At 34.1% G+C, this 25,348-nt stretch overlaps 1 protein-coding gene and 1 long non-coding RNA gene across 6 annotated transcripts in view; both read right to left on the bottom strand.

Moving 5' to 3' along the window:
- CCDC91 (coiled-coil domain containing 91) overlaps window positions 1–25,348 on the bottom strand; it is a 342,380-nt gene that overhangs the window by 68,949 nt on the left and 248,083 nt on the right. For all 5 annotated transcript variants that reach the window (XM_081821378.1, XM_081821382.1, XM_081821381.1 and 2 more), the window contains one exon: window positions 9,470–9,583. In XM_081821378.1, coding sequence (XP_081677504.1) covers window positions 9,470–9,583 — 114 coding nt within the window. The remainder of the gene's footprint in view (window positions 1–9,469; window positions 9,584–25,348) is intronic.
- LOC145721752 (uncharacterized) lies at window positions 15,097–24,699 on the bottom strand. The gene is made up of 2 exons (XR_014145617.1): window positions 18,394–24,699; window positions 15,097–18,182 (listed from the first exon to the last, which is right to left on the bottom strand). It is a non-coding gene; the product is annotated as an uncharacterized LOC145721752 (long non-coding RNA).

Below are 25,348 nucleotides of genomic sequence, written 5' to 3'. Positions count from 1 at the left end.
CATCTTGTTTTTATAAGGGATAGCTGAAGTATTTTGTTATTATTTTACTTGATATTATTGTTAATATGGTTAAGTATGGAAGAACAGTGTATTTTAAAGGTTAGGTTTAAGTACTGACAAAGGGTATAAATTGATGTTGAATAGCCAAGCAATGTAGGATAGTATACGTCTGCCGTATTTTCTTGTTTTGGCATTTTGTGAAAACCCTTAACATATCAGGAGATACTCTGTGTTTATAAGTTTGGTCACTGCGAGGTAGAATGCCCAAAGAATATTTTCTTAGCTTCTTTTCGTACCCAGTATATAGGCATGTGATCAAAGGTCTACCAATCAGGCTTGCCCCCATGAGATTTCAAGAAAAAATGAACAATCTGATGAATGAAACTCCATTTGGGACCTTCTTAACTGGTGAGGATAGAGGCAGAGACTTTGGCTTTTGGGGGCCAACATCTAGAGGTTGTGAGAGGTGGTGTAAGTGGGAAAGGGAAAGCAATGAGTTGGGAGGGGGAGCATTTGGTGGGCAAGCAGCAGCAATGGGATTTCCTCATTAGGTCAGTTCTATGTCATGGTTTTGGGCTTTGCTTTTGGAAGCTGAGCTTCAAAGCCTGTTTCTCCCATCCCAATAACCTCTTAATAAATAAACTCCTCTTCTGTTAATTGGTCAGAATCAACCTCTGTTGCATAAAATTAGGAATTCAATCCGAATTTAAAAAATATATAGTTTTCAAATAGACCAACAACCTGTCAAATATTTATAGGATCTTAATTAGGTTAAACTTAAATTCTCTGCTAAAGGGATGCAATGATAAAAATTAGTTCTTAGAGGGTAAATTCATGACAATGTTGCAGTTTTATGTATAAAACTAAGGATTATGGAATCTCAGCTGAACCAATCAATGATGAGGGGAATGAATGAAAAACTACTAGAAAAAGAACAAAGGATAATACATATCTTTAAAAAGAGAAATAATAAGAGATATACACTGGTACATCAATCCCACAGAAAGAAAAGTAAAATTATATCTTGCCTATCCATTTAGTATTCCTATTTTAAAAAAATAAGAAAAATTGTCTGACAATTTAGTCAAAGACTAAGTCAGACATATGATTCACCCATAATCTAATGGATTTCATTCAAAAATAATGTGATTATAATAAATGATGTATCTGTTTCCTCTCTGTTACAGACTTGAGTTCACATGTATTAAATAATTGGCCTTCCTTTAAAGAGTGAGCACAAAGCTTCCAAAGCAAGACAGGAGCACAGAGAGGTCATGTCAGTGCATATGAATCAGCAATGAACAGAATGTCAAGGAGGTTTTCTCTGTTTTCATATGAGAAGAAAAATACCGCATCTCTTAGAAAATGATTTTTTCATGCTGTTTCCAAGGCACTATTAGTTACAAACCAAATTGTTATTTTTGCTATTTTTTCAAAGGAAAGAACTGATGGCTGAGGAGATGCATATGATGGAAAACAACTATATAATAAATCAATAGTTTAAATGTAACAACTACCAAGTGTCATTTAGTAATAATACCATCTCCTTTGTACTGAAAGAGATTTTGATAAAGAAAGGAAATAAGAAAACAGTCATTTTAGAAGTTTCAGTTAAAAAGTAGCACATAAAAAATAACTCATCTCTTAACAATTTATACATTTCAAAAATAAGTCAAAGAATGGGAAGCAACAGATATTCATAAATATGTAGGATAATAGAAAGAACATTAACCTATTATGGAGTAAGCCCACACAATCCTATAGACATAATTTCTATAGTTCAATTGTTTGAAGTACACAGAGAAAGTGATTATATTTGTAAATGTTTCATAAGAAGCTCTTGTAGATATTAGTGCAAGGCCTGAGTTGTTATTGTTCAATCCTTGTATCTTTCTTGTAAAAGACAGTAATTTCTTCTCTCTACTTAGCAAGTTTGAATTAAGAATTGAGAGCCACCAAGAAGTGTCAGAGAAGTAAATACTAGGATTATACTGCTTTAGCTCCATGCTGAAATAGAATAAAATGAAGTTAAAAAAAATATTATCCACGCCAACATAACTTCAAAATTCAACAAAATTGGCTTTCAGACAGATTATGTTGGGATCATGCTCAGTTTTCTTAATTTGCTACATAAAAAACTTGTTTGCAATAATGACTTGTATATTTGGATCTATTTTAAAGGACTGAAATAACTCTGACATGTAACTTTTGTTTCATTTTTAAAGGATTGAAATAACTATGACATGTTACTTTTGTTTCATTTTTTTTTAATTCTTAGAGGAAGTATAATTTTAAGGGAGTTTGGCGTTAGCCTGTATGTGAGTAGAAATGTGTACTAATTCCAAGAATATACCCATAAGGACTTTAATGAGAACTAAAAAGAATAGGCTACGGGTTTTAAATACAGTGTTAACTGGACAAAGATAGAGATAATACTACCTAGAACAGTAAAGTTAGACTGGTTTTAAAAAAAGCAAGACAAAGTTATTGTTACCTTATCGCTGCTATTATATAAACTGGTGGTGGTTTTAACTTCATAGCCCAATTCATGCTGCTCATTTTAGAGAAACCTCATTTTAAGACTTTGTCAATCTTTTACCACCACCTAATATTTCCTAATAAAATTAGGAAAACATCAGGCCTGTTTTTTATATAAATCAAAACCTTAAAACCCTGTGGGAATGAAATAATATTTAAAATAATCTAAACCAATAGCCTTTGCTAGGGAACTCAAAAGTTCACAATAGGTGAAATATCTACTTAAAAATAATTTATAAATTGTATGCAATACATAATTGCAAGCAATTTCCCAAGTGAGGTGTGTGACTGCACACTCTCCATGCTTTTCTGTTTTTCTTCCTAATTTGTCTGGATGGAGCTGATTTCTCTAATTTATCTAGATGGAGCCTGTACAAGTAGAAAGGCTTATTAAAAGCCTGCTAATGGGGCGCCTGGGTGGCTCAGCTGGTTAAGCGACTGCCTTCGGCTCAGGTCATGATCCTGGAGTCCCGGGATCGAGTCCCGCACTGGGCTCCCTGCTCAGGGAGTCTGCTTCTCCCTCTGACCCTCCCCCCTCTCATGTGCTTGCTCTCTCTCATTCTCTCTCTCTCAAATAAATAAATAAATAAATAAATAAATAAATAAATAAATAAATAGCAAGCCTGCTAATGGAGAAACTGACAATCCTAGAAAGTTGTCTGAAAAATAACGTGTAAAGCAAATTATCTAACCAGACTTAAGGAGTTACTGGAGAATCTCCCTACATGGTTTACAGTCAGACAGAATCAAGTTAAAATCTTGACTTTCTTTTCTACTGATCTTGGCAGTTATCAAATATCACTGACTCTCAATTTTCCTTGTCTGTAAAGTGCAGATATTATTTTAGGGTTGTTTTGAGGATTATGTGAAACAGTGTAAATAAAGCAGCTATCATGGCATCCTGGACAAACTCAGTGCTCAATAAATGGTTGTTGTTTTGTATTGTTTTCTGATATAGAACATTTCACTTCAACAACCTAGATTCCACTTAAGTTGACCATTTCTAGGTATTCCTTTAACACTAAGATCATAGTAAGATCATGTTTTCTGGGTTTCTATATTATTGAATTTCCATAGTAACTTTTTCTTCAGTTGAACAACCTCAAATCTTTCAAACTCTTCTCCTAGGTTATATCCTCAATAGCTCACTCTAAGAACTCTGATTTCCATGAAAATACCAATAGCACTGGCTATTTCCAAATCTATATGTCTTTCTATGTATTTGTTATTGTACCATTTGAAATGGATGAAATTTTATAAATTTGGAAGGTAAATTTTTTATGGGTTAACTTGAAATACAGGTAGTATGGAGTAGGCTAAATTCCCTTTGGCATCAAAAAACGAGGTATGAATGAAAGGACAACAAGTACATGTGAGGGTATATTCATTTTAATATGCCTTGGTCAGATAAAAGCATTTTCTTATATGAGACCCAAATCAAAAGTTCTAAGGGCAGATGCTTTTTGCATAGGCAATATACAGCCTGCCCCAGAATGAGTACGATAAGTTAATTAGGCTAGTCAATTAGAATGAAAATGAGGCAGAAGGCTGGGAAATGCCAGAAAGTGTCATTTTCCATGTTAATGCATAAATAATATATAAAAGAACTAAGATATTAGATAACTGTCTTGAAATCATGTTTAATTCAAGTAACTGTAGAACTGATCACAGAGTTCATTTTGGCCAAATACTACCTTTTAATAATCAGTTTGAGATGCAAATACTCGAGAATATGTAGCAAAACTGGATTAAAAGAGTCCTTTTAAAATTAAGAAATTCTGACAATGCCTTGAACACAAAAACTTTGAAATGAAGATAATTGCTCCTTAGTCTTCTCTAAAGATCTAAATTAAAAGGATCCTCTAAAGTGAAGATTATTTTCCTGGAGGTGATTTAGAAAACACAGGCCGTAATTCTGGTTCTTCAGAGGAAAAAAAAATAATCTTTTATTACATTTGGACAAGATTTTATTTTTTAGGAATCACTGCTTGGCTGTGAGTAGTTGTTGCTTGCTGAATGTTATTCACACTTCCTCCCTCATAGCAAGCTCATGTGTAACAGTCTTAACTTGTGGGATGGGCTGGAACACTCCATTCTAATCCAAGGGCCATAGGTCATTATAAACCACAAATTCTTCCTCCCTAGGGAAGTATCAAGGGATGTGGTCTTTCCTATCTCATTTTTCTGTAATCTCCTTTAGTCTAAAATACGGTTTATGCCACTAATCACCAGATTTAATATATTATAATAATACCTTACCTGGCAATTAATATCAAGAGAAAAATCTTCCCCAGATTGGCACCTATGGAATTTCAACTGTCTAGTTACAATGAGGGATAACAAAAGAATAAATATTTTAAATGCCTGACAGGAAGGAATTTTCCCTATAAGATGATTTTGATGGTCTAGAACAGGAGTTGATAAGCCTCTCTCTATAAAGGGTCAGATGGTAAATATTTTACATTAGACGGTCCTGATAGAATCTCAAACTGCCCTGCTATTGCAGCATGAAACCAGCTAAAAAATGATACATAAATGAATGGGTATGGCTGCGTGTTTCAATAAAACTTTACTTACAAAAACAAGAAGCAAACCAGATTTGACCCACCGGTTACAGTTTGCAACCTCTTATGTAGAATTTATAATGATTCAAGAGAGTTTGGACCAAAATTTAAATTTTAATGAAATACAGTTATGGCCTTTCCAATGCAAATCACTATACTTGAAGACACCTAGCTGACTCTCAAATTAAATATATCTTAAAATCTCTTCAGGTTTTCCTATTTACTTTTTCTTTGGATTGTACAAATTACAGTGAAGATTTCTAAATTTATTTAAAAAATTAGGCAATTTCAGGGGCACCTGGGTGCTCAGTTGGTTAAGCATCCGACTTGATTTCAGCTCAGGTCGTGATCTCAGGGTGGTGAGATGAAGCACCACACGGGGCTCCATGCGCAGCAGGGAGCATGCTTGAGATTCTCTCACTCCCTCTGCCCCGCCCTGTGCACATGCACGTGCTCGCTCTCTCAAATAAATAAATAAATCTTTAAAAAGAAACAGACAATTTTTATCAACTATTGGAAAATTTGTAAGAGTTGAGGCTACAAAACAGCAGCTTTTCAATTCTATGCTAATTGTGAATTCAATATAATAATTATTTTTTCTGGGCTTAACAAGATAGAGTTTACAGAGGATTAAAAAAAAAACCCTTTTCCTTAGAATACTTAAAAGAAAGTCATTTATCACTGGAACAGATCCATTATTAATTTGAATTATTTTTCTGGCTGGTCATTTAAAAAGCTCTCCTTGTTTGGTATTTTGATTCTATACTAATTCTTGGTTACTACTATGACTTGGACTAACAATATAAGTACTATGTATCCAACTTAGTAAATAATTTAGTATGCAATTTCAGTGTAAATTATAATTCACTTAATTAGTACATGTATAGGTAGCCCCTCTGGTTCTATCGAAGACGTTTAGACTAGATGAATAGTATTTATAAAATTTGATATCTCTATTGATTTAAGGAAAACTGGTAAATGGCATTTAAAAGTAAAACATTTTCTCAGTATAATTCTAATTTTTGTATAATTTTAATTCTAATTCTTTGTATAATTGTAATACTTAAAAGGATTGGATAACTGATTAAAAACTTGTTGACTGCAGACACATGGAAAAAGCAACGTTACCACTATGGTGATACGTGATTCTACTGCATCTTACACTGTAGGACAAGCTATAAGTTATTTGAAAAGTTAAGCATTTGGGTTTTTCATTCTGTGTTTCCCTATCTTTTAAAAGTAAAAGACTAAAGGAAAAGATGTAGGGAAAAGAGTCTTCATTTCAGCCTTTTAGTGAATTTGGTAAGGGTAAGATGATGTCAAAGGAAAAACTGTTTAAGACAAAAGACATTGAAGACAGGAACTAACACAACATTAGACTTCTTCCTTCAAAGATTTCTGAAAACTTTAAAAGGGGAAGATTACTTCACAGACTGGAATGTAAGCCCAGTTGGAACTAAGGTCTATAGGGCTTTTGAGGTGTCTAATGCTAAAAATCTCAAGTTGACTCTCTAGTTAAAAAAGGCTGGAGAAGAGAAAGGAAAATTTTTGTTCTGGAAAAGTGTTCTTCTCTGATGCAAATAGAAATCCATCTTACAAAGGAAGAAGTAGAGATGAGTTGCCCTAATTTAGTCTTTTGGAAAGAGACAAGAACATTATGAATTTGCTAAAAAACTTTTGTTTCTTCTATGACTTTATAAGCTATGAGATATCTTATTTTTTGTGAAAAATTTCCAAGCCCAAAGATATTCACACAAATTAACTTGAAATAGTGAAACCCAGTTTTGGAAAGAAGAAGAGTATAGAGAATCTAAATTTTTAAAAAGTTATATAAAAAAGAGGTCCAGTAATTAGTTGGTGCTCCATTTCAGATATTTTATCCATTTTCCTTTTTTATAGCTTTTCTGTTTGAAGAGATGGAAACATTCAAATATTAAAAGTATTCCACAATGGGCTATAAAAATAACTCCCAAATCCCCAAGTGGAAGTAATAAACTTCCTACTAGTATACTGATTAAATCAGTTCTAATCTTCTGTGAATCTAGTAACAAGAGTGGAATAAACTTTTAGAATCACACTGTAAACTTCAGAAGAAAGAGAATGCCAAATATTAATCTGAAAAGCACATTTTTCATTAACAAAAAAAAAATAATGCTAGTAGGAGTTTCTGGTTTTTTTTTCCTAATAATGCAGTGAAAATGATAAAAACCATAGCACATATTATTGAGTCCTTACTTCAGCTGTTCTATTTTATTATATGTTTATTATTAGTGACAATTCTGTAAGATAGGTATTACATTTATTTCCCTTACCATATACAGGAACAAGCATAAAGAAGTGGAAATTTGGTGCAAATAGAATCAAATGTCCTGATTTTGTTGTTGTTATTTAATGAATGTTTCTACATGTGAGAACTGGTTTACCTAATACAAATGAATACTAATTCTTTAATAGGATTTGTAAGAATACACAGATTCAATTGGCAGAGTGCATTGTCAATCCTCTTCAAGGATTAATTTGCTCACATAGGGACCGGATAACTCCTAGAAGAGCATTTCTTGCTCTCATCTTAAACATTTCTTATGGCAGCCACATGACTCCTTTTGATGGGAAAGTAACAGAATTTTGAATTTTTCTAAGAAAAATCTTCCATTTTGATTAAAAAAATACTAAGCTAAAATAATGTCATGAGATCGCTTCTCAGCCTTTTGGCTAAGATCAAGTGTAAAATAATGTCACGAGTGTGTTTGCTTTTTTCTATAATCTCTTGTTCAGATTTAGAGCTCAAGTGAAGACTGGTCACATATTATTAAGAAAACCTGAAAGAAAAGGATACACCCACAAGACATCCTGAATTTACTTGAAGTTTATGTTCTTTCACTACTGCAATTGCTGTGCATATATGGAAAGCATCTATAGTTCCTTTGTTGCATGACTACTTTTAAATCAGACTACTGAAAATAAGCATTTTGGGGATACACATGGGAAATAGCACTTTTCTGAGAATATATCACTTCCTAAAAAGTCAACTGACTATTTTTGGCTCAGAGTTTTCTCTTCAGAAGGTTAGGCACCTATCAGGAATTTATTTGGGTGAAACTGCTTTTAAAAACACCTGGATGCACAAAATTTAATCCCACACAAAATGTTTGCATGCACAAAATTTTAATCCTACACAAAATGCTTCTATGAATGGATAATTCACCTGGAAAGTTTAACTAGCAATTTCTACTCTGCTGACAAATTCTCCTTTGTTGAAACCTAATGGTAGCTATTGAGGGAGGAGAATTTTCTTTTTCTCATACCAAATTTGACTTCAAATTAAGAGTGTGGAATTAAGGTGGTGTCATGTGCTTTTACTGTACTCCTAGCCTTCTACTTAACTGCCAACTGAAGGGTAATCCTACATTTTGTATTTATTTTGCCATATGACCACCAATTAAGTTTAGATATCATGTGTCAAATTTCCTCATACACACACTGTTTTATGCTTTATCTATATTTTTATTATATATTACATAACACATATGGTTAAATGCTACATGTTTATATTACATATATATATCTAATATTATATATTATATAATCCCCAAGTATATTACTTCTATAATATATCACATGTTATACGAAACATAAAAAAAGATAAACCATTGTGTATAAGAAAATTTATTATATAACTTCTTATGTACTATATTAGAATATGTTTATTACAGAGATTACATTAAACATCTTATGTGTTTCTTATCTTTCTTACTTAAGACTAAAGATCTGTTGCAAAGACTACAAATTAAGTCTGACCCATTATTTTCAGCCACTGCTCAAACTCACACCTTAATAAGACCACACTGCACTGAAGTGACATTTATTTTGTAAAGCTTCAGTATGTATTCTGAATTTTTTGAAGCATATTCTGAATTATGTTTCTGAAATGGAACTATGACAGAAGAACCTTAACTTGCTAACTGTATTGAAGTCTACTAGAACCACAGTGGTGTTAACAGTCAGAAGGCCTAAAGGGTGTATGCAAATTTCAACAGCTAGTGTAAGAAATTAACAAATTTATGGCAAAAAACCTAAAAATCTAAAACTGTCTACTTTCTTCATGAGGTAATTAAGTTGGAAATGCTATAGGTCATTTCTAGGAGTCTAGCAAGAAGTTATTCAGTGTTGCTTTTTGTTGACAGATGGAATTTATGTTTAAAGATAGAACTATCAGAATATATAGTTATAACAGAAAAAGAATCTTGGAGATTCTTAAATTAGATGACAAAGGACATTTTAAATATTTTGAAATGTCATATTATTGTAGGAAAGCCAATGTTTCAGTTTATGGAAGCACAAAGTAAAACCCTTCAGGGGATACTTACTCTTTTCTGTTCTTTTACATACTCTATCAATTCATCTCTTGTTCTCTTCACTGCCTCTTCCACAGCCTTTTCACTTCGCTTTTGCTCTTCTATTATTGCTGCCTTAACAGTTTCCTGTTTGTGGGAGGAAGAAAAAAAGTCAGGGAGGTATGCACTATGACATGTTTGTGTCCATTTCATATAAACTAAAACTCCTCTGCAATAGGGCGAGCTCATTCCGCTCAAAGTGTATCTTTAAACAGGAATAAGAATTTACAAAATCTTTTAGGATGTTAGAGATTCCACAGAATTCATTTTTCTAAACCGAGTGAAAGGGAAAAGAAATGGAATAAGTCATTTATTGCAGGGAGCGCCTGACAGACTCCAATGGCTTCCTTACCAACCTTTCATTTGATGTTTACATGATTGATTGCCTTCCTGTACTTTGCACTATCCACATAAGACTTCCAACTTGTGTTTATTCTTCCAAGAACACCCTAATGCTCTAGCTGTTTTATTCACGTTTAATTTTCCCATCATACAGTAATCAAGTGTGGTCTGGGTGAAGATTTACAGCTAGTTTGGTCCTTCTGCCAGGTTAAGATGTTGAGAGCTGGACACCATGAATAAGAGGTAAAAATTCTACCCTGTGTGCTAATATTTGAAATGAGGAATCTGGGGAGAAAAGTGGTACTTCCTATTTTACTGAAATTATAATCAAGTACCTTGGAGATTTCAGAATTTCAGATAAGAAGAAAAAAGGCTAAAATTCTGAAAAACAAGTATAATACTTTTCAGAAAGTACATTTTCTGCTAAAATAGCATATCATGGATTGGATGAATGCCACAAAATAAACTTCTTTAACTTGTACTTACCTATATAGGTAGCATCCTTCTTTTACAGGTGATCAGTTAGAAAATGCCTTGAAATTTTGTGGGAGTATTTGCTTCACTTTGTTAGTCTTAAGGACTCTTCACTTTGTAGTGTATGCTTGTTTTTGTTTGGTTTTTCCCAATTAATTTTAGATATGTGTATATAACCCAGGAAATATGAAATAATATTAAGAATTTCCTGTTGTGAATATATTTACTGTAGAAAATTTGAAAATACAGAAAATTATGAGCACAAAATAATACACACATGTCTCCACACTTGGGTATAAAGAAGGTGGGGCTCAAACTGCACATACTATTTTCTAACTGGCATTTTACACTTAAAATATATTTTGAGTACTTTAACCCATTATACATTCCTTCATAATATGATTTACATTCCATTGCAGGGATATGCAAGAATTTATTTGATCAATCCTTATTCATGTGTATTATGGTTGTTTTTAATAAAATAAAGCAGTGATGAACATCCATATATGTATTTTTGTGGTGCATGTTAGATATTTCTGTAAGATGAATTCAAGAAGTAGAATCATTTTGGTCAGAGAATATAATTTTTGAGTTCTCTTATAGTTTCTGACCTTTTGTACAAATTTTTTTTTCAATAAGCAGTCCATGGAAATGGCTGTTTTCTTACATCCTTGATTACATTTTAGTTTTCCTTCTTTGAGGGAGAATGACATCAAGTTTTATTCTGTATTTTAAAAAGATTATTATGTGATATTCAGCATGTTTCTAGAAATATTAGCAGCATACATATCATCTTTTATCATCTGCCTGATCATATCTCCTCTTTCCACTTCAATACTGGTATGCTCATAATATTTTGGATTCCTTTTGTAAAATAGAAAATGAAGTCACAAATCTACAAATCCCTAGAATGGTGGTAACTTTGAAAATGGTTACCATTTTATCTTCAATCACTGAATACATTAAGATCTAGTTCCACTGATAAAATAATAGAGTACTAAGTTGTTTCCTTAATTATTTGGAAAGACTAAAGTTGAAAACCTATGATAAATGTTCAAAGACAAAAATGAGAACAAATAAAATTATTTAAAATAAAATCATATACTATTACAATTCTTACTGGTATCACATTAATTTGAAATTTGAAAATTTTCGTATTTTGGAAAGGCAAAAAATATTGCTAAGCCCCCTGAAACACAACACATTGATAGTTCTATAGTAGACAGTATGAACATTCACACTATGTGGGTAAATTAAAAGTACAAAAAGCTCCACGTCAGTTCAGGCAGGTTTTGCCAACAGTTGAGTTATAAAATCCTTAGCTTTCAGGGCTTTTGGAATTTTAGAACTGCAGATAAGAACTGTAGACCTGGATTATTTGAATGTAAAAGACAAATCCATGTCACATTAAATATCAACCAGAATTTCTAAGTAGCAAGGGTTGTATCAGTGAATGTGACCAGGCAAAAACATCAATTTAAATAAAAGGGATAGGTGCAGAAAAAACATGAAGAATTAATTTGTTCTTCCATTGGCTTTTGGGGGGCTGAGAGTTTATTATCTGCTCAATCCACATTTTTGAGGATCTCTTTGCTTTTTGAGCTGATAAGGAACCATTTTCAAAAAAAAGTTTCTTAATTCAACTCTCCTCTCCAGTTGGGAATTAGGTGACAGTCGAGGTTGTGAAATCCATCCTTAAAAAATACTTGCCAAGAAATAAATTCCTTTGAATATAATACAAAAAGTAAAGTTTAAGCCATCCATTTTCTAATTAGACCAAATGCTGACTTAGTTGGAAATAATTAGTGGATTTTAGGTGCATGTATACAAAGTGCCTGTGAATTTCTGCCTAGATGTTTTGTTGAATTCCCTATGAGACATGAGAATTCGTCTAAAATAAAATATACCTCACAAGGAAGGAAGATGTGCCATCAATGAGTATATGCAAAGAGGCAATTAAAACGAGTATTTTCCAGAATATTTTAGGAAAGGTTACACCACTGGAACATGGTATATTCTCTAAGGCAGGTTTCTCAGCCTCAGTACTATTGACAATTCTTTGCTGGGAGTTGTGGGGGGACGTCCTGGGGTAAGCAGCATTTCTGGCAGCTACTCACTAGATTGCCGCCAGCTGAGAACCACTGCTATACGGTAAATAGTTTGTGGAGGGAAATACATCCACTTGCATATATGTTATGATTTGTCAAAATATATCAGTTACGTTTCTCATCATATCTTAAATATTTTTATCTAAAATATATGCAATATGCAATAAAAAGATAAAATCTATGCAAGAAATCATATCCAAATGATTATATAGCTAGTTTTTAAATGTGGAAGAAAGAGTTCTATATACTAATTTCTTAAAAACCTGGATGACTGGATAACAATGAAATACGTCAAGATGAATATAATTTAGGGCTAAAAGTTTATGTGACATTTTATTTGATTTTTAATTTCTCCTTATTCCTTAGAAGTATATTTATGTTTTAGTATCCATTAACCTACCATACATTTCAGTAATCATAGGATCATGAACTAATAAATGACCTGTGGTTGTCTATTCTTTTTCGGTGTAATTTAGTTAAGGATTATAAACACAGTTAAATTATTTATGGAACAAATTTCAGCAATCAACTCAATTCCTGTTTGTGGGCTATATACCATAGTATCAGAAATTCTCTGAGGGCAACTGTGTTTCTTTTTTTTAAATACACAATGTATGCATATTTCATAATTATATATTATTTAAAATGTTGCACGTGGTTGTGAAAATGTACCTTAGAAAATGAGTGTTTGAATCATGAGTCAAGTCAAGTTGCCTTACTGTTAAAAAAAGTGAGACTTCATGGAACACTACATCAAAAACTAATGATGTAATGTATGGTGATTAACATAACATAATAAAATAAAAAAAAATTTCTCTTTTAACCCTGAAAAAAAAAAAAGTGAGCCTTCCATTCCTACACAAATTTATGAGTTCAAACTACAGTTCCATCAGTGCTTCTCAGACATTGATACAAATGCATAAAATATCTATATTTCAAAATCCACTTACTGCACAGTTGAGAAACTTTCACCTAACTTTCAATTGGAAGTAATTAATCTACACCGTAATGATATGCTAAATGTAAAATATTAGTAGAATAACCTAATTCTATAAATGTTTCTCAAGTAATGAATATGCTCAATTAAAATCATGCTCATTGACTGATATCAATATTTGATAGTATCTACCTGCATTAGGCATTTTTAAAGATGAAATATGGAGAATCTTATATCAGCATTAATGAGTTTTGCAGCCATTTTTCATGATAGGGATTATCTAACTTTGAACCACAATAAAGCAAAATGTTATCCTCCCCAAAGAGAATTCTATTGTCACTAGGTTTATATTATTAAAAAATATCATCGAGGGGCGCCTGGGTGGCTCAGTCGGTTAAGTGTCTGAATCTTGGTTTTGATTCAGGCCATGATCTCAGGGTCCTGAGATCGAGCTCTGTGTCAGGCTCCTTGTTCAGTGGGGAGTCTGCTTGAAATTCTCTCCCCCTGCCCTTCCCCCTGCTCATGCATTCTAAAATAAATAAATAAATAAATAATCATTATATTTTTAATTTCATCAATAAAATTTGTGAAGTTTTTTTCCCTTGTTATGTAAGCACCTACATAATATTCTTGATTAAGCCTCTTGTCCCATCAACCCTAAAATTATTACTATATGATCCTCTACAGAAAAAGCTTGCCAATCCCTGATTTAAGTCATGATTCTCCAAGTTGGCCAAGAGCCCAAGTTGGGCTCAGCTGGGCAGTTCTTTTAGTCTTGGCTGGGGTCTTCCACATATGTGAAATCAACTGTTGGGGCTGATGTGGCTGCCACTACTGAGTTGCCTCAGGTAGAAAGGTTTGTTTCTCCTTCCTGTGGTTTCCCATTCTCTAGCAGACTAGCTCAGGGATTTTTTCCCTAGCACCTGGACAGAGTTGCCAAAGAAAGAGTGAAAATATCTTCCGATGATCCTATGTTACTGTAGCCATATTATATTGGCCTGAGCAAATAAGCATTATGAATTGATTCCCAAACTGTTATCTAATTGTCTAAATAGCTTCTCAGTATATTCAAAGATATTAGGCCTTCTATTATGTTTATTTTCTTGGAGACATATCTCGTGGACATAGCTCCAGACTGGATTGGTTGTTCTCTAGGTCTGTTACATAACTGTCTAATCTGGATCTCCCTCAGGCATATTTCTGGAAATTCACTACATCTCTCTTGAACTGTTACTCCAGCATTCTGGATATCATTGAATTCTTCTTTCTTGGTTTACTCCTTTGTTTTGACAGAGCACTTCCCGCAGGAGATTCTTGAGAAAAGGCACATGGGAAATAAAAGTTTTGATATTTTCTTTGTCTGAAAAATGACTTTATTCTACCCTCAAACTTAATTTATAGTTTGGCTAAGTGTGGACTTCTAGCTTGGAAATTTCTGCAGTTTTAAAGGTTTTTGAGAAATCTGATTACATTCTGATACCTCTTCAATTGCATAAGTTTTTCCTTCTCTAAGAACTTTTACACGTTCTTTATCCCCATTTCTTAAAAATTTCATGACAAACCTAGTTATAGGTCTATCTAGAAACTCAGGTCTTACAATATAGAAACTCATGTCCTTCAATTTGGGAGATTTACTTTAATAATAATACTACTAAAAATACATTATTTCTTGCATTCTGTTTTCTGTTTTTCAAGAATCCTCTGATTCAGCTAATGAACCTCCTAAGCTGACTGCCTAATTTTCTACTCTTTTCACTCCTATTTTCTGTTTTGGTTTTTTTTTGTATTTTTACACCCTTGTCTCTGGAAGACTTCTACAACTTCATCTTTTCTTTTTTTTTAACTTTCTACTATATTTTAGATTTCTAATCTTTTATTTGACTTAAAAATAGCATCCTCTTCCTGTTTCATAGATGTAAAATCTTCTCTTACCTTTAAGAACCTTAATGATAGTTTTTTTTTAACTTTCCACACTTTACAGAATGTTTTATTCCCTGTTTTTCATGGGAAGTTATCTGTTCATACTTGACTATTTGCTCATGTTTAAAGAGGAGAGCACTAAAATGCTGAGTAACATCTCTGGGCTTGCAGTTGTGGTTTATGGACTATGATCTTAATAGCAGAGTAATCTGGCTTGGTTATTTCCTTGGGGCAATTTCTGATACCAATATATTTAGGTCTTTTATCTTGGGCTGTCTAAATTCCTCAGAAAAGAATCTTCCAATTTCCTGTCTGGTTGTCAGGATTCTGAGAGCTGGGATAGGAAAAATGGCTAAGGTTCTCCATAAGCAGCATGAAACTTGTCACCTTGCTCTCCTCCCAACCCCATGTTCACTTTGCCTTGGTGATCCCTGTTCCCAGAGACCCTACATTTTATTTTTTTCCAGAGAAATAACCCCAGTTTTCTATCAGAAGTGGAAAAAATGCATGGGGGCCTAACTGTTTATTAAACAGGCTTTCAAACTTTCCTTCTAGTTGAGTCCTCACCTTCATTCCCACTTCCAGAAGTCTCTGGTGCCACGAACAAGTAAGCCTTTAGGAGTTTCTACAATATATATTGGTCTTCTCAGTTTCTAATTTAGGGTTCCATTTCACTAGAGTTTTCATTTCAGTGGCGTTTTAGAAGGGAGTGGATAAAAACAAGTATTCTGTCTGCTCGTTTTAACACGATATGTGTTAGGAAAAATGTATTAAATTTTTGGAATAATTTTAGATTTACAGAAACTTGCGAAGGTAGTATAAGAGTTCTCATATTTATTTCATCCAGCTTCCCCTAATATTAACATCTTACATAATTATGGGACATTTATCAAGATAAGAAATTAACATCATATAATAATAATAAATAGATTGCAGATATTATTTGTATTTCACCAGGTTTTCCACCAATGTCTTTTTTTCTGTCCCAGGATTAATCCAGGGCAAAATGTTGCATTCATTCACCGTATCTCATTAGTCTCCTCTAATTTCTGACAGTTTTTCAGCCTTTCCTTAATAGGACATTGACACTTTTGAAAGGCACTTTTCAGGTATTTTGAAGAAATATGGATTTATCTCTTTTTTCTCATGATTAGACTGGGGTTATGATTTGGGGGAAGAATACCATAGAGAGCATGCTTCTCATTATATAGTATCTGGGGAATGTGGCCTTAAACATAATTTATCACTGGCAGTGTTAACCTTGATCATTTGGTTAACATGGTATCTGCCAGGTTTCTCTGGTACAAAGTTAACATTTCTTCCCTTTCTATAATTTATTCAATTAGACATGAACAACTAAGTCCAGTCAACACTCAAGAGGAGGTGAATTAAGTTTCATCTACTGGAAAAGTGTATCAACATTTATTTTTAGAGATACATGAATATTTTTAGACTACAGACAGTTTCTTCTATAGCCATAGAACTGTTCCACATTTCTAATTCTTCTTGCTTCAGTTCTGGGATTTATATTTTTCTTGATAAGTTTTCATCTCATCTAAGCTTTACAACTGATTGGTACTAAGTCATTTATATTGCTTATATCATATTTAAAATTCGTGTTGCATCTATGTTAGGTCACTTTATTCATTCCTCTGACATGTTTATTAATAACATCCTTCTTCATCAATCTTGTCAAAGATTTGTGAATTTTATGTCTTTTAAGAAATGATAATATTTTGGAACTTTCCAATTCATGTTGTAAACTTCTATCATAAACTTTATTATTTCTATTTTCTTTGGATTATCCTATTCTTTCTTTTCAAACTGTATTAGTAAATTGGGTGTTAGCCCATTCTTTCCCAGTCTTTTCTATTTTCTAATGTATGTATTTAAGACTATGATTTTCCTTTGAAGTACCACTTAGATGTTTCTCATAATTTTTTAAGTAAATAACTATTTTAATAATGACATTATTTTTCCTTTGTGCTTAGCTTTAAAAAAAATTACACATATTGAAATGCACAAACCTTAAGTGTATGTACAGCTCAGTGGATTTTCACATACATATACACCCATTCACCTACGACCAAGATCAAGATAAAGAATATCTATATACTACAGAAAGTTTTCTCATGCTTTTGCCCACCAGAGATAACCACTATTGTAATTTCTATCAAATGCCTCAGCCAGATGTGCTTTGTCATGTATCTTACTCTTCCTCATACTGAAGCAATTTACGCATTTGACAAATTCCCTAGTTCATTATAAGGTCCTTGAGCACAATAGCAAAGTCTCATTCAGGTTTGTAATCTCTGCAAAAACTACCATTTGTCGTGCTCATAGCAAGTATTTGATATACAGTTCCGTGGACGTGCCATGCTCTCTCTGGTTGAAGTCATTTACCCTTAGCCTCCTCCTGTGATGATCAAATGCACTCCTGCACAACTCAGTCTGAGCATCATCATCTGTAGCCTTCCCTGAAATGCGTTAGACCTTCCCCATCTTCTCACAGGGTGGTGAGTTTAGCATCCCTTGTATATCTCAAAGCACTCCACAACTCACAATCGTTAACAACTGCTTTACTTGTCTATCTTACCAACTTGAGATCTCTTTGACACCAGGGATTATATTTATTACAGTTCATATTCTTTATGACTAGAACTCTAATACAGTATCTGGTACAGAGTATAGATGCATAATTCATCTTCAATAAATAAGTTAATTTTTTTCCCCAATGCAAAGAAAATCTACTTAAGTGTAAGGATTGTAACTTACATTTGTGTTCCCCAGAGCACCTGTATGGTGGGTACACCCTGGGTTAAAGCTTCCCAAACTTTCTCAGTTCACAGCTCCCTTGCTGTCTCAGTAATTTTTTCTACGGTGCCCTCTAGGCCAAAAGAAATACCTATTTGTGGGGCACCTGGGTGGCTCAGTTGGTTAAGTGACTGCCTTCGGCTCAGGTCATGATCCTGGAGTCCCGGGATCGAGTCCCACATCGGGCTCCCTGCTTGGCAGGGAGTCTGCTTCTCCCTCTGACCCTCCCCCCTCTCATGCTCTCTGTCTCTCATTCTCTCTCTCGCAAATAAATAAAATCTTAAAAAAAAAAAAAGAAATACCTATTTGTTTCATTTACTAACTAGTTAGGTCATAACATAGCAGCCATTTGAAAAGATGATACACAAAAATTGAAACTCAAATACTTTAGTTTCATTTTTAACCTAAATTACTTATTCATGAGAATTCTGTACATAGCAGGAATTGACAGCTCTGTAAATCTTGGCATAAAATCAGACAATGACACTCTCATTTCCTGTTCCACATGGATATTTCCATGGTACCTGCAGCCCCCAAACCTAACTTCACTATGATATGATGTACTAGAAAGGAATGTAAGACAAATTCGTATTGTCAACCTAGTTGTTTACCTGGTTTCCAAAAGATCCCAAGTATCCGTGTGTTGCCCTCTAACATTTGAAACATCCTGCAGCACCCTCGTAAGTTCATTGCAGCATCCCAGGCACCTCGATGCAGTCTGAAAACCACTGCCTTAGGTAATCGCAATAAACATCCATTCACTCACTGTTTATTAGCCTTCACACTCTGCTAGGTGTTAGGACGACAAAGGTGGTTAAGACGGTGGTAACAATAATGATGGTAACAGTAACCATAACGTATCAAAACACCACCACCACATACTGTGTTCCAGACACTACACTAAGTGAGTGAATGGATTTCAGCTGGGGCAATAAGACGCATTAATGATACTTGCAATGAAAGATTCTGGGACCTAACAGAGATCCGTGGGAAAGACACAGCAGAGTTAAGCGAAACATAATGTAAAAAGTATTAAAATAAAATTACAAAAGCAATGATAATTTGGTGTTTAAAGTGAACAAAATAGTGTTATTTTTGATCCTCAGAACCAGTCTGAGAGGTAGGTATACACAGCTATATACTTAAGTTACATGTTTAAAAAATGGCAATATAAATACTTTAAAAGGGGTTTTACAGTAATTATTTCTAAGAGAGATTTTCAGTGATTATAAGAATGGCCGATTTTTGGAATGTTAGTAACTAGTTCTAAATCTGTGGAGTTGGAAATTGCCGTGTATCTATAATGACACAAAAAGAGAAACGGAGATCCCTAAACTAAAAAAATGACAGTAGAAATTATATTTTCCTTTTTAAAGATTTTATTTATTTATTCATGAGAGATAGAGAGAGAGAGGCAGAGGCAGAGGGAGAAGCAGGCTCCCCGCGGAACAAGGAGCCCGATGCGGGGCTCGATCCCAGGATCCTGGGATCATGACCTGAGCTGAAGGCAGACGCTTAACCGACTGAGCCACCCAAGCATCCCGAAATTATATTTTCAATACATACATTCTTCAATCTTCCATCCAATCCATTCTTCACAATCCTGGATAAAAATGATACCCTTCTTGCTAGATACCTTGTGATTTGATAGCTTTGTATCGTACTGAGCTAAATTTTATTACCTACTTCTTCTAACCTGTCCCCCCTCAATTAAATTGAAAAAAACTCACTTTATGACAGTCCTTCAAATAGGTGAAGATGTTACCATATCTTTATTTTTCTCTTCTCTGAACTAAATACTCCAATTCCTTCTATAGTTGTGACAAGGTTTCCTGCTCTGTTACTGGTCTGCCCACAATACTTTTTTACATGACATTTATGGTCACTAAAGTTGTTTCACAAATCTATCTCAGTTTTCATTTTAAAACGTTACCAAGGGCCTCACAACAACTCTGTGAAGCAGGTATTATAAATCCCACTTTACAGATCTGAAAATGGAGCCTCATACATTTTTAAAAAGTGGTCAAGGTTATGTCAGCACAAGCTAGGACTCACATCTAACCCCACCTACTTCTTTGCATATTTATTTTGGTAATCAATTATTCTTTTGATCAGAGGTAGCAGAAAAGAATTTGCAGCCTCACATGAAAGAACATGAAAGAGCTAAGGGTAAGCTTCCATTAGTGTTCAAGCAATGTGATCAAGATGGAAATTTCTCCATCTCCAGTTCTTAGCTCTGCCTTTGGTGTAGGATCCATTTTCGCAAAAGTTCTACACATATGGTCCCAAGATGGTTATTAACAGTTCCAAGGACTTTCCCATTTTCTTACTGTGAATGACAGTGTTTATATACCTGAGGAAGCAAGTTTCAAAAATGGAGCCTTATAGCCTTGACTCAGAGAATGTGTGAATTCTTAGAACCTGCTAACACAGAGGTAGGACATAATCATTATTAGCCTAAGTAAATTAGGGCTTATGCCTAAATTAGAAAGTAGGTTAAATCTCACCTAAACCACATGGCTAAGAGATAAAAAGTATCACTTTGGGAAGAGAGGAGCAGATGCTGAGGAGACACCAATAAATGTCTAAGATGATCCCATTCTGATTTGGAAATATCGCTCTTAAAACATGGATATGGAAATGAATGTGATGCTTCCATCAGACCAGTGAAAGAGTATACTACTTTACCTAAAAATTCTATCTGGACTCATGCATCCACTCATCACCTAACTGCAAATCTATACTAGCTGTTCAAAGTAATCATTTGCTGAAGCTAAAAGTAATTACTATTTCCTTGAATAACAATAAGAAGAATCATCTCAGTTTGGCACCCAACAGACAATCCAATTAATGTATGTTTTTAAAGGATGGTAACACCCAAAGCACTATTTTTGCTGACCCCACTTTTGGTAAAATGTACCATTTAAAAGCAACCAAAACTCTGAAAGAGCCAAATTATGTTGATGGAGATCAAGTGTATTTTTTAAAGATTAACATGTCTTCCTAAAACAGTGTTGGTTCTATACCATCTTATAACCTATTGCAGTTTTCAAGACTCAGCTCCTACTTTCAGGGTGCTTAAATCTAGTGGACAAAACAGAGAAACAGATCCTTTAAATATAATACGCCTGGGAAGTGGTAAAGTTATATACTGAATGCCAAAGAAGAAGAAAGAACACTCGATTTAACTTAAGAAATGTAAAAAGAAGTTTTCTGGAGTTAAAAAAAAAGCTAAGTTATTAAATAACAGTGGGTTTTGCAAGTTAGGAAAGTGATGGTATCTCAGGGTGAAGGCACAGTATGACTAAAGGCCCAATCCCATCCAATAGCATGATATGTGTACCAGTAGTTTGGTACTAAAAGCATGAAATGTGAAGGAGAATGGCAGAAGATGAACTGAATAGGTAGGGACCAGGTCACTGAAAGTTTATATTTCATGTTCTGAAAGATTTATAGTTCATGCTAAGTAGCTTGAATGTTATCCTATGGGGCTATGGGGAGGCACTGAAAAATTTAAAGTTCATTCATTTTTTATTCCAAATTGAAAGGGGACAAAACTGGAAGCCAAGAAATCAATGTAGGAAGTCAAGGTAAACAATCAGAACCACAATGAAGTCAGTGATAGCAGGCAGGCTGGAGGTGTGTATGCTTAAGGATTATTATCAGGTAAAATGGAAAGGTTTTAATGATTAAAAAGGTATCAAAGTGGGGATGAGAGAGGGAGAGTTTAGGAAAATCTCCAGTTGTCTGGACTGAGCAGCTTGGTAGATAGTTATCTCACTGAATGAAAACAGGAAATATCGCAGGAGGGAAAGGTCTTGAGAGGCAAGAAGATAATTGATGCACTATTTGTTACTTGTCCCTAATTGCAATAATTTTGACAAAAATGTAATTAAGATTTTACCTTTGCTTAACTAGATGGTTATCAAAGTTTTATAAATAAAAATTTTAAAACAAACTAATGAATCAAAACTAAGTAAGTCAATACAGAAAAATTATTTCAGTGTTGTTAAATTATCTGGCCTGCTAAGCTAAAATAGAAATGCTATTTCCTTTTTTAAAAGAAGGGTCAGGTGGCAATGCTGAATTTCTTAAAGAAAATTTAACCACTGATTGTAATGTCTGTGGCTTTGGGGGAAACATAACCCCAAATTACAGTGGCTGTGGTTATAAACTATTATGAAGAGCTTCCAACGTCAGACATAGTTTAAGCGTCTGTATGCCCTGGAGTTCTTTTACAGGACTTTGCTAGAACAGCAAAATTAATGACTCTTTTCTTTTTGCCCATGTTGGTGTCAATAACACATGTACTTTCCTTTTGTTAACAACGATTTTCAAGGGACACAGAATTAATTGAATATGAAAACCAAAAAAGTTAGAGTCATTAACTTTCTTCTGAATATTTCAGAGAAAAAATGCACCAATCTACAATCCACACTCTGATTTAGCCTTAATTTATGATGAAGGCCAAACCAAATTATCTCTCAAATCAATTCAGAGAAATATGTGCCCCAATCCTTACGAATTGTGTTTTCTGTCATAGTTTAACATTTCTCTCTTCAGTTAATGTCAGTATTAACACAGAGAAAATCTACAGGTAAATTATAAAGCCAAAGCTGTTTGTCTTCCTTACCTTTGTCAGAGCAATTTTAGTTACTTAAGTTTACACCATTTTTCGCTTTGCCACACTCCATCTTTTCCTTATTTCTAGTGTGACTTAGTGGCCAAAGATGCTAACTGCTGTTAATTCTAAATTTTATTTCCAAAATTACTTTAATTAAATTTGAGTGCTATGAAATAACCTCTTAGAATTAAAAAGATAGCTTCCAAGCTTTGATAACGTCAGTCCCTTCAGTCAGTACTCAAACAGTTTGCAGTTCCCTGGACAGTACTTCAGGCTGTATGGATCACAACTGGCTGCTGAAGAACGAGGGGACAGAGGAGTGCTGGCCTCTGAAATCAGACAGGAGGTGAGCAGAAGATGGTGGAGCTGCTGTTTAGACTCATGGCCCTGAACTTTCTAGAAAATGGAGATGAAGCTTTGGCCACTTAATCTGGGTAGCAGTGTGATACAGAAAGCACTAGTAACTTTAACACCTTTGCAATATCATCTGAAATACAACCCTCACAAGTATGAGACTATTTCCACAATTACACAGTTAATCTGAAGTGGCCATATTTTTTCTAGGTAGAAGATGACTGTATTTGGTAAGAGAATGTCATGTAGGGTCCTGCATGTCCAGAAAATTTTTGTTTTTTTATGTATTTGGCTTTGACACCATCTCTATGGTTATTAATCCCAAGTTTTGATCTCCAGCCCTGACAACACACCTGAACTCCGGACACACATTTCTAACTGTTTACTCAACATTTCCTCTAGGATTATGAATAGGCACCTCAAATTTAATATGCACAATTTAGATTATTTATCCCCATGAAACTTAACCTTCCTCACCATCTCTAATTGCCATGTATCCAAGAATTTATTCTGGTAGTTATCTGTTTAAAAAAAAAAGCAGCTTTATTAAAGTAGTATTTACATACAATAAGATTCATCACTATAAAATACATTATTTGGTAAGTTTTGTCAAATGTAACCGCCACCATTATGATTAAAATATTTCTATCACTTTCAAAAGTATTCCCCCACAACTACTGATTTCTTTCCTCTTAAATCAGTTTTGCCTTCTTCTTCAAAATTTCATACAAGTAGAATCGTAACATGTAAATTTTCTGAGTCTGGCTTCTTCCCTAATTTCCTTATCTAAAGAAAATCTCTACCACCCATTCTCAGTCAAACACATAACCCTTTCCACAGCTCATATCACTATATGGAACTGCCTTATTCACTCTAAGTTTTTTTCAACTTGAATGTAAATTCCATGAGTGCCTAGGGACTTTGTCTATCTTCTTTGGTGCTATATGCCCAGAACTTCCAACAGGGCTGATGCATGGTAGATACTCAATAAATATTACTGAATAATAAGGAAATGAAAACAGCCCCTTTGAGTTTTTGCTACTGAAATTACCTACACACTGAATGATCACTGAGATGAGCGTGTGGTTTATTCTAAGATGAGAACACTGGGAGGGCGAACAGTGTAGGAGTGAGTTGCAAGGCCTCCGCAGTAACGCTGTCTGATTTGAATACAGCCCGTTGTCTCTTCTAAGGGGTTACTATGGACTTGAGGAAGTTACATAATCTTCCTAAGCTTTAATTTCTGCATCTGTAAAAATGGAGATAATCGTTTCTGCCTCTTGTGAGTATTACATGAGATCACACGTGAAAAAACCAGGAGAACACTGCCTGGGACTTAGAAGTGAATTAATGACACAGTACTGTTAGAGTTATTGCGGTCCCCACCACTGCTACCACCACCAGTATGTTACTATGACTATTATGGAAGAAAAACTTCCATAAAAACAGGTTTTTAGCTAGCAGCCTAAAATATCTGTAGAGAATAAAGCCAGGTAAGTTCCCCTTAAACATAGAGAACTCTTACTGTTTTCTGTCTAATATTCCAGGTGTTTTCCTAAAAGTAGTAACAAGGACATTACATATAAATCTGAAACTCACAGTTAAAATCCTGTGATTTTAAGGGTATGAACAAGCTCAAGAGGCAAAATTTCACGTTCCTAGCACTAGTAGTCTAGGGGTAAAGTCTATTTATAAATTATATTTCTGGTGCTGCAACTTAGGTAATTTAGGATAATTAATTAACTTAAAGGAATTTTTTACAGACCAAACTGTAGTACTTAATTGCTTTTTCCAATTTGCCTTTCTATGGAATTAATGTGATTAATTAATGAAATGATATCTATATATTTACTTGAGAATTTTGGATGAATACAATTAAGTCTTATAAGTCATCTTTCTGAGTTAATTGTATGATATTTTGGATCCTGACATTTAAGGACAATGATTAGTTTTCTGGAACACATTCTATAAGCCACATATTAGGCTAGGGCCTCCAGAGCATAAATATGATTGAGACACTTATGAAGTCCTCAATTCAGTGGGAGGGTCAGTCAAATAAGTAGGTATTTGAATTTGATATATGGAGTAAGAGAATTATAAACTGCAAGATAGGAGGTTAGGGACTTTTCCCCTCCAATAAATGACAAGTACTCTCTGGGTATAGGTAATAGCAGGAAGGAAAATAAGTGTACACCCACATATCTGCAATCTTGATTTACAGCAAAAAGGAGCACTTTTAAAAACAGAGCGGTCCAATAATTTCTAGTGCTAGTTTCTGA

The sequence above is a fragment of the Leptonychotes weddellii genome, chromosome 5 (genome assembly GCF_054177405.1).
Source record: "Leptonychotes weddellii isolate Sample4059 chromosome 5, ASM5417740v2, whole genome shotgun sequence".
NCBI lineage: Eukaryota > Metazoa > Chordata > Mammalia > Carnivora > Phocidae > Leptonychotes > Leptonychotes weddellii.
This window is presented reverse-complemented; position numbering and strand designations above follow the sequence as displayed.